This window comes from Hibiscus syriacus, unplaced genomic scaffold, assembly GCF_006381635.1.
Source record: "Hibiscus syriacus cultivar Baekdansim isolate YM2019G1 unplaced genomic scaffold, ASM638163v2 tig00116971_pilon, whole genome shotgun sequence".
NCBI classification, from domain to species: domain Eukaryota; kingdom Viridiplantae; phylum Streptophyta; class Magnoliopsida; order Malvales; family Malvaceae; genus Hibiscus; species Hibiscus syriacus.
In genome coordinates, this window is record NW_024063495.1 from 4,237,282 (window position 1) to 4,248,061 (window position 10,780).

The 10,780-nt window shown below is 28.2% G+C and overlaps 1 protein-coding gene across 2 annotated transcripts; it reads right to left on the bottom strand.

The window, feature by feature from the left end:
- Window positions 1–7,326: 7,326 nt before the first annotated feature.
- On the bottom strand, window positions 7,327–8,831 carry LOC120191730. Of its 2 annotated transcripts, XM_039194651.1 has the most exons (5): window positions 8,700–8,831; window positions 8,375–8,575; window positions 8,088–8,303; window positions 7,586–7,677; window positions 7,328–7,555 (listed from the first exon to the last, which is right to left on the bottom strand). In XM_039194651.1, the coding sequence occupies exons 1-5, from the start codon at window positions 8,700–8,702 to the stop codon at window positions 7,426–7,428; spliced, it is 642 nt and encodes a 213-aa protein (XP_039050582.1). In that variant the 5' UTR covers window positions 8,703–8,831; the 3' UTR covers window positions 7,328–7,425. The 2 variants fall into 2 exon arrangements, with proteins under 2 accessions (XP_039050581.1, XP_039050582.1); XM_039194650.1 differs by having other exon boundaries at window positions 7,327–7,677.
- Window positions 8,832–10,780: the final 1,949 nt, after the last annotated feature.

The window sequence follows — 10,780 nt, forward strand, 5'->3', positions numbered from 1 at the left end:
ATTTCTCTCAGTTTGCTTTCTCTCTCTAGCTCTATATTTCTCTCAAATTCTCTGTATTCTCTCTAGAAGTTCATCCATGTTCTTCATTTTTCTTTGAAAAAACCTTGTTTTGATCTTCAAAAACACCAAATCCAAAAAAAAATTCTATTTTTTTGGATCAAACACTCGAAATTTCATCCTTGTTCATACGAAAACCCTCATTTGATCTTCATAAACACCAAAACCCATATGTTTTCTTTTTTTTTATCAAACACCCAAACCTTTCTCCCTTGTTCATCCGTATTCATCCCAGTTCATATTTGTTCTTCACAAAAACTGTCTGTTGATCTTCACGAACACCAAAACACATACCACTTCATTTTTTTAGATCAAACCTCTCGTTGATCCTTACAAACACCTAAACCCTTAAATCATTTGTTTCTAAATTTGTTGTGCGAATCCCTTTTTTTCAAGGGTTTCATGGACATCTTTTCTTACAAGTTGAATAGTCCAGGTATGTTATTGTTTAGTATTGTGTTATTTTGTTTTTGATTTTAATATTGTTTATTAATATATTATTCATTTATTTTGTAGGAGAAAACCCAATAAATCAGAATGAAGGGCATTCTGAAAGAGGTAAATAAACTGTTTAATTTGTAGCTACTGTTGATTTGTTTCTACTGTTGATTTGTTTGTGTTGTTGGTTGTTCATTTGGATTGCTTCTATAAGGTTGTTAGCTGCCTTTATTTACAGTTTAAATAAATTGTGTAATTTGTAGCTACTGTTGATTTGTTTGTGTTATTGATTGTTCATTCGGATTGCTTTTATAATGTTGTTAGCTGCCTTTATTTAAAATTTAAATAAATTGTTTAATTTGTAGCTATTGTTTGTTGTTCATTTAAATTGATTTTATAAGGTTGGTTCCTAACCCTAATTTTTTTTTGCAAGGGGATATAAATGATGTATTGTCCGAAGCATTTCATTTAAATAAATCCTCTAAGAGGAAGTCCACTGGTTCATTCGAATTTGGAAGAATAACATCTGCTGTTTGGGACCACTATACATTCACTAAAATTGATGATGGTTTTGTTTATGCCGAGTGTAAGTATTGCCAATTGAAAAGGTATAAAGCTGATTCTTATATTGGTACATCTAACCCTAAAAGGAATACTGAGAAATGCCAAGCATATAAGGATTTTCTTGCTGAAAATCCAGATAGTGTAGCTTCTTTTGATCAAAACAAATATTGTGAATTGTTTGTTGATGCTATTATGTGTCATGGTTATGCATATAGTATAGTTAAGCATGACAAACTTAGGGTTTTACATCAACACCTTAATTCTTCTGTTAAGGATATATCTAGGTATATTGTTACTAAGTATTGCATGTTGGAGCATGAAAAGCATAAAAAATTACTGCTTGATTCAATACATTCTATCTCAAGTCGTGTTTGTTATATATGTGATGCTTGGTCTGCCTGCACTTCACGTTCTTATTTTTCCCTTACTGCTCATTATGTTGATAATAACTGGAAACTTCAGTCTAAAATACTTAATTTTCGTCGTTTTCCTCCTCATGATGTTGGGTCTATCTTTAAGTTTGTTAAAAATATGATATGTGAATGGGGTCTTGAAAAAAAAAAGCATTTACCATTACACTTGATAATGTTTCTGCAAATGATAGAATGGTTAAGAGACTGAAAGATGATTTGAATGTCATTTCTCCTCTTCCCTGCAATGGTAAGTACTTCCATATAAGGTGTGCTGCCCACATTTTGAACTTGATAGTTCAAAAAGATTTGAAGGTAATTGATTCATCTGTTAATAAATTACGTCATTGTTAAGTTTATTGATTCTTCTGACTCTCGACTTTGTGCCTTTGAATTAGCTGTTAAAACTGTGATTCTTCTTTCTCTGGTAAGTTAGTATTGGATGTTTCTACTCGTTGGAATTTGATTTACTTGATGATTTATAGGGCACTTGAGGCTAGATTAGGGATTAACTTGTTTGTTAATAGGGAAAATGAGTTGGATATCATTACTGATTATGAATGGGAAACAATTCAAACAATCTGTGATTTTCTTGAGCCTTTTTATGAAATTACTACTCTGTTCTCTAGTTCTAAGTATCCACTTCTAACTTGTATTTGGCTAACGTTGTTGTAATTGAGAAATTGTTATGTGATGCTCATAATGATCCTTGTGAAGGTATTTCTACAATGGCGGGACCCATGCTTGAACTTTATGAGAAATATTGGTCTGATCACTCTATGATTATGTCTTTTGTTGTTTTACTTGATCCTCGATATAAATTACAACTGCTTAAGGAGTTGTACAATGTTCTTTATATTGAGGATGAGGTTCAACGGAGGGTAAGTCTCATTTATGATGAGTTTCTTGAGTTATATGTATTTTATTAAAAAAATGCACCTTGTGTTTCTTCTTCTTCTTCTTCTTCTGTCCAAAGTAACACATCCTTGGACAGAAGTGGCTCAAGTTCCAATCGGCCTCGAACATTTAGAAAATAAGATTTATTTCAGGTTAGTTAATATAATTTCTAGTTGAATTTTAACTTATTTATTTCCTGTTTTTATTTACTAATTTCTTGTCTTTTGTTTTTCAGAATTTTGATGCCAATTTAGTTGCTTCAAGGAGTGGACGATCTGATGTTGACTCGTACATCAGTTTTCCCCTTGCCCCTCGTACTGGAGAATCAGACTTTGATATTTTGGAGTATTGGAAAAATCAACGTGTTTTATATCCTGTACTTTTTTGCATGGCGAGAGATATATTGGCTATTCCAATTACTTCAGTTGCATGTGAATCGTCCTTTAGTATGGGGTAGAATTTTGACCAAATTAAGAGCTTCACTCTTATAAAAAAAATGTCGAGATTTTTGTTACAACACGTAATTGGTTGTATGGTTTTGAGCCGGAGGATAAGGATTAAGACTACCTTACTGTAGTTAATGAGTCTGCTACGTAAAGGTATGATATAATTGCTTTCTATTTTATTTTAATCTCAATATTTCAAACTGTTTATTAATTATTTTAATTTTAATTTTTTAGGGTGTTAACTTTAAGTGAAACTATTGGAATTTACGATTCAATCTTGTTTCTTCCATTTACAGGTAACTTTTACTTATTAATTACTTGTTGTATTTATTATTTTTAACAGAATCTGAAACAAATTTTAATTGATGATTTTGTTTTTTTTTTGTAGGATGCTTCTGTCCAAAGTAACACATTCTGATTTTTCTTGATATTAATTTTATTTTCATAAACAATGTTGAATGTTTGATTATGTAAGGGTTTGGTAAAGTCGGAAATATTTGGCACTGTTGGCCATCGTATTCCCTTTGGCTTTACCGCTGATTAAATGTTTGTTTAATGTAGAAAATCTTCCTGCTGTTGCTGTTGCTGCTTCTTGTTGCCTGCTGCTTCCTGTCTGTTGTTGCCTTGTATTTTATTTTGTTGGTCTGACTTAAATAGATTGTTGAAAGTGTCATTTTTTTCGAAATAGCTACTCATGTTAAATTATATTGGTAGCTTTAAAAGTTGCCTGTAATTTAATAATGTTGGCAGTTATTTCGATATAAAAGCTCGATGAAGAAATTTCTGGTAGCAAAGTTAGACTTTTAGCCTTATAACATTTTTGTTATAAGATCTGAGAGCTTAAATTTTTTTAATTTTTTTCTTTATTTTATTGTATTCAACTTGAATTGACTCAAATATTATTCAAATTTTATATTAAATATTATTTAAATTAGCATTATCAATTAATTTTATATTTTATATTATTTTTCATTTATGTTATAATTGTTAGATAATATTTTGTACCAAAATTAAATGGTATAGTTTATATTTATATTTTAGAGAATTAATCAGGTTCAATACTAATATTCATTTATTATCAAATTAATTATCATTTTATTGCCAAAATTATTTATATTAATAATGTAAACCATTAATATATATTACATAATAAATACTTTCATTATTAATATTATTTTTTCTTTATATAAATTAAACTATATAATTTATATAAATTAAACTATATTAATTTTCCTTTGCATTATTAATAATGTTTTATCTAATTTATATTTAAATAATTTTATATAATAGGTATAATTATTAATTTAATTATCATAATAAATATTTTATTATAACATTTAAAAAGTAGGGTAAAGTATAGTAATGGTCACTGAACATTTCTGAAGCTTGCATTTAGGTCCCCCAACTTTTAAAACTTGCAATACAGTCCCCAACATTTATTCCGTTTGCAATATGGTCCCCCAACTTAAACCAACGTTAGAAATTAGGGTAAATTATATAAAAGGTTATTGAACTTTTCAGACACTTGAATTTAGGTCCCCCAACTTTTAAAACTTGCAAAACAATCATCAATTTCATTCTAAACCCCAATTTCCAAAGTAATTCAATTTCATTCTAAACCCTAAATTCCAAAATAATTCAATTAAATTCAATTATGTCAGATTTATTATTATTTAATTTCATCTTATTTCATGCGATACGCATTTTTTATATAAATATAATAGTATAATTTTTATCCGTTGAAGAAATTTTTTAATTAAAAAAAAGTAGTTAGGATATAGAAGATGTTGAAAATAATTCGAATTTTAAATTTATAAAATGTTATTTTGACGTATAAATAAAAGTGTAAACTACTAGGTTGACAACTTAACTATCTAGCCCTTTTTACTTTTGTCATCGATCTTTTAAATTTATCAATCATACAACATAATTATTTAACTGTTTCAACTAACTAGTCGTTACCAATTGATACAAATGATGAAGTGGCAGTTAAAAGGAATTGACATTTATACATTCAGTCTTTATTATTTATATAATCAATTTGGTCCTAAATTAAATAGAATTTAATAAATTAATCATTTAATTAGGATCTGACATGTGTTAGCACATGATCATGACACGTGTCATTGGTGACACATGTCACCACCTAATTATTTATATATGCTATCAATTTGGTCCTAAATTAAATAAAATTTAATAAATTAATCATTTAACCAGGATCTGACATGTGTTAACACTGATCATGATATATGTTATTGGTGACACGTGTCACCACCTAATTAGAAGAAAATTAAGTTACAAAGAAGTAAAATTTGGGTCTGGGCAAACTCAAACCTGAGTCACGCAAATGAAAGATACAGGGTGAAGCACTAAGCTAACACCATCGTTTGTGTTAAGAGATATACAATAATACATATACTAATAGTATGACCAATGCCAGAAAAAAAAAGATATAATGGAAAATGGAAATAATGAGATTTGAACTTCGGCAAAAAATTTGAAAGCATAAATGATGGGAAAATATTATATTTTTTTACAATAAAAAAATATTATATTTGATAAATTGTTTGATAGATTTAATATATTTTTTAAATATTAGTTGATACAATATTTTAAAAGAATAAAATTTAAGATTTATATATTTTTAAACTAAATTTAATAATTATTTTTCATATTTATAATTCATGATTATATATAATCTTAAGTTGAGTATTCTAATATAATTAATAATTTTAATTTCTTATTAAAAATAAAATATTCAAAAATATAAATGATTCATACATTAATATATGAATATATATTTTTTTTATTTAACATCTAAATATAAACATTATATAAATATTTTTATTCGTATATTGAAATATTTTGATTAAATATAAAATATTTTAAATACTAGTTTATACAAGAAAATAAAATATATCAAAAATATAAATGATTCATACATTTAAATATAAATTGAATCATTTATATTTTCTATACATCTATATTTAATAAGAAAATAAAATTATTGGGGGACTGTTTTGTAAGTTTTAAAAGTTGGGGACCTAAATTCAAGTGCCTGAAAAGTTCAATGACCGTTTATATAATTTACCCTAATTTTCTAACAGTGATTTAAGTTGGGGGACCATATTGCAAACGGAATAAATGTTAGGGGACTGTATTGTAAGTTTTAAAAGTTGGGGGACCTAAATGCAAGCTTCTGAAATGTTCAGTGGCCATTACTATACTTTACCCTAAAAAGTAATCATATTAATTTTTTAATTACATCATAAGTTAAAAAACTCATAATTTTATTAAAATCTTATAATTTTGTCCATGGTAATATATAAGTCAGGTAAATATTAGATCAGGTCATTAACAAGTCGGATCATTTACAGGTCAGGTTAAAAACAGGTCAGGTTGAAAACAGGTCGGGTAATACCAGTTATTTACCAGGTCAATATCGGGTATGGGTTCATATCAGTCGGATGCAGTTCGGGTTCCGATATCATATTTTCGGTTCAATTCAGGTTCAGATCGTTCTCAGGTCGGATGCAGGTCGGGTTCGGATCCATAATTTCCAGGTCCAAATCGGGTTCAGGTCAACATCAGTTCCGACTCGAGACGGTTTCGGATCGCCACAGTGCATGTCAAAAACAATTTTAACTCGAGTCGGTTTCAATCAATTTTGTAGGTCATGTCAACTTTTTACAACACTAACTAATCCCAATGAAAATTAATTGCACACACGTGTGGAAGTAGGCAACTACAAATAATTCAAACTCAAAACCAATCCCACACGTGCCACAAACCATATGTTGGGACCCATAGAATTTTGGAAGTTAATAACCGCAATTCAAATTAGACTCAAATTTTTTATTTTTTTTCAATTACTATAAATAATTATGAAATAACATATCTTTCAAATAATTTTTAATTATTAATTTTTAATGTATATTCTATAAAAATATAATTATTTTAATTCAGAACATCTAGAATGAATAACATATATTAGATGAAAAAGCATATAATAAAAAATCTAATAGAACAATACGACACATTATATTTTAATGTCATAAATTGTCTCTTGAATATAGAATGTTGTTTTATCGAATCTTTTAATTATTAAAAGTTATAAAATAGTCTTTCGTATGAACCGAAAGTTAACTTATTAATTGAGATATGATAAAATCATATTTTAATAATGTCTAAAAAACATCATTGTTGCTTATAATTATTGAACACCAACATAATATTTTAAACACTAACTCAACGACTTAATGTAAATGGATACTTCATTCACAAAATACAACTAAAACAATTATAATATCAAATTTTATCATATCATGGTCAATATTATACAACATACAAAGTAAAATTTTCACTATTATAACAGATGGCTTCTATTTATTTTCTATTCAAATCTTACATTTTTCATCACTATCTGCCTAAAAAAACTCATGTATAACCCATTATAAATACAAAATCTAATCCTAAACTTATAAAAATATAAAAGAAAAGGATAAAAAGGAACTTATATGGATAATAACAAGCAAGTCCTTAAGATTTGGAGATCATTTTCCACCTGTTTATAATTATCTTTGATTCTATATACAAAGTGGTACATGTGGGGACTAATATTCTATTATAAGACCTGCCATTGGAGCTCTATGGGGAATCCCTTTTCTCCGTTTAGCTGTCCGGTAAGTAGCCGCTGTCGGAGGCGGCGTCGAAGGGCTAAAGCTTTGCACTTTGTTGTTCTCTTTGTTATTGTCGTCCTTCTTCTTCAACTTTCCATGGCTGCTGCAGCCGCAAGAATTGTAGGAATCCGATTCCATTCTCAGTTGCCTCTTCTTCTTCTGGAAATTCTTTGAAGTTCCGACAAGCTGCAATTACAAAAAAAAAAACACATTAAAAAATCCAAACTTTTGTTCACGTTGATGCTAATTTTGACCATTGTGTTTTCTATCAACAGTTTTCTCAGCTGCCAAATTGATAAACTTCATATTTAGTCATTTAAATATCATTTAAAAACTATTCTTAACGTTAGATTTAGGTAATGTTTTAACTACCCACAATTTAAATGCAACGTAACTAAAAACTCGACCGTAATTGTAATTTAAATGTCTATCCATTGTTAAGGATTAACTATGATATTTACATATAATTCTAGGTAATATCATTTAAGAAAAATCAAAGACTTCTTACTTTAAAAGTTCTATTTATTTTTCAATCATAGGTGATTAAAACGAAATTAAAATGTAACATTAACTATGATTTTAAAACTTGTATTTACCTTGCAACCGAGAGAGCAAAATCGGAACGAGTCGACAAGGCTACGGTCGCAGACCTCACAGGTGTTGATGACACCTTTCGCCGGCCTTGGCTGTGGCCTTTCGTTTATGAAAACAACCTTAGCACTATTAATAACATAAGTTTGGATCCCAGATATGTCTAAATACTTTTGTATCTCAGACACCCTTATTACATCATGGTATGAAGATCTCCTTATCTGTCAAAAACAAAACACAGAAACATTAGCAAAATCGAAATCAATGTCTTGTAATGAAATGAATTTGGTACCTGCATATAACGATGATCCTTGTGAAAAGCTAAGCAAAAAGAGCAGAGAGCACCGTTCATGCAATCTAAGCAGTACATATTGCATTCGCTCTTGTGAGAATAGACATGAAGTTTGCATCGGACGAAGAATTGTTCTCTTAACAAAGGTTTCAGCCATGGCGGCCACCTGCTTTTGTCTTCTTCGTCGGGTCCACCGGCACCCTACAAAAAACGAAATCAACCAACATTCGATTAAAACATGGTTTTTTTAGGAAACCCCAGATCGATGAACCAGTTAAAAACGTGAAACGGAAACAGAAGAATGAGTGTTGTTTGTGAGATGTACCATGATTCTTCTGTTCTTGGGCTTGATTTCACGGATGATGGATTCTTGATTTACGATCGCCAGCTTGAACTGATTGAGAAGAGAAAAACTGTTGAAGAACAGTGTACTCTGTGTCTCTGTGGATGTTTTTCGGACAAGGTAAATAGAGGCGGCGGGAAAGAGAGTTGAAATAAAGGGAAGGGGGAGCAGAGGTCGTTCTTATCGATCAGTTCAGTCAAAAAGTCCACCAACCGAACCAATGTCCGAACCTGAATCCCATTGAGCTCAGTGGGAGATGCGTTGGGTGCAAGGAACTTATCCTCTTTCCATTTATTTCACTTTCATATCCCTTCTATTTATTTAATTATTTAACTTTTATTTATTTATTTTTTTGTTTTATTTTCTAATACAAAATATATACTATATTTCTTTCTAAACTATATATGTATAGACATACAAAATAAATATAATAATATAAAATTTTAATTTTAACAGACATCAAAATTTTAATAACAAGATATATTAACGTCATAAAGTAATATTCACAAATAAAAATTGTTCATAATATTCCTCTAATGTTTGTTGAAAATGTTCATCATTAAAAATCTTGTTGAGGTATAAACAAATATAATTTTTATTAAACTACATATTTAGAATCTAAATTATTAATTTTATTTTGTTTTGTTTTGTTTCAAAATCATACATAAAGTTTATTTCTTATTTTATTTTAGTACGCCGCCATTAAAAGCTTAACGGAACTGCCACAAGTAACATTTTATAGGTAAATTATATCATTCATCAATTAACTATCTTCTCACTTCTATTTTGGTCACTAAATTTTAGATACTAAATATGTAATTTATCCATAGTATGCATATATTGCGACTAGCACAAAATATTTATATTCTTGGAGGATATTTCTGAATGGTTGAATTTCTTGGAGGTATGATTTTGAAACAAATGAAAGTTTAGTTACTAAACTTGTAATTTACCCAAAGAAAAGTGAAAGAAAAGTAATACACATATGATTTGAGAGCCTTAACGTTTAGTTTTGAATATAATCTTTAAATGTTAAAGCAGATAACACATTGGTGAATATATTTATTAAATTATCAATTATTGAATATTTATATGATCATTATTATAATGTTTAGGAGGGAAGAAATGTTGGATAAATATTTTTTATTATATCTTATTTAATATATTATCCTTTCAATTGAGTTATACATACTGTATTATCACATTCACAAATAGAATTATTAAATTATAGTTATCGAATATTTATGTTATAATTATTATAAAATTTATTAGGGAAGAAAGGTTGGGTAAATATCTTTTGTTTTATATCAACTAAATATTGTCCATTCAATTGTGTTATATATGTTGTATTATCTTCGTATAAGAAAGGTTTGGATACTTATATATTATTCATTCAATTGTATTATCTTCGTTTATGATTTTAACGAACGAATATGAACGGATTCAAACAAACTATATTTCTTAACAAACGAATTTTGTTCGTTTAATTGTTTGTATTAACTTATTTATTCAATTAAAATTAAAAGAATGAACATGAACATACCTCATTCATATCAATTCTACTCGTTTACATACCTACATAATAAATTCTTTTGAGTGAGCATAACCTTTGCCTGCCCAATAATAGCATTTAATGTGAAATAACTATTATAATGTAAAGATATTAGGAACACGAGTAATTAGTGGATCCAATCAATCATTGTTGGGTATAGTAGCGGAATCATTGGTGACCCCAACTTCAATTTTTTTTATCATTCACAATGTACATACATCTTTACATACTCAACTACTCGAATCTAAAATTTTTAAGAAAAATAACAGTTTCTTTTATGACTGAAGTCACATGATGGATTCTAAATGAAGCAATTAAATTAAAAATAAATTATATCCACAATAAATTTATGTAGTACATTATTCAAATTAATTAATGAATATAAGAATACCCATAATAATAAGACTCCTATATTGGGCAGGTATAATATAATTAAACAAATAATATCAAATATAGAACCCTTAACTGAAAATTTAAGTTAGGTTTGATATTCTTTTATATTAGTTTTAAA

What these genes read in the sequence shown, in the direction of transcription:
- LOC120191730 (XM_039194650.1), bottom strand. An exon ending in AGGATCATCGTTATATGCAG is followed by an intron (nt 8,304 to 8,374) that starts GTACCAAATTCA and finishes TGTTTTTGACAG; the next exon opens with ATAAGGAGATCTTCATACCA. An exon ending in TTTGCTCTCTCGGTTGCAAG is followed by an intron (nt 7,678 to 8,087) that starts GTAAATACAAGT and finishes TTGTAATTGCAG; the next exon opens with CTTGTCGGAACTTCAAAGAA.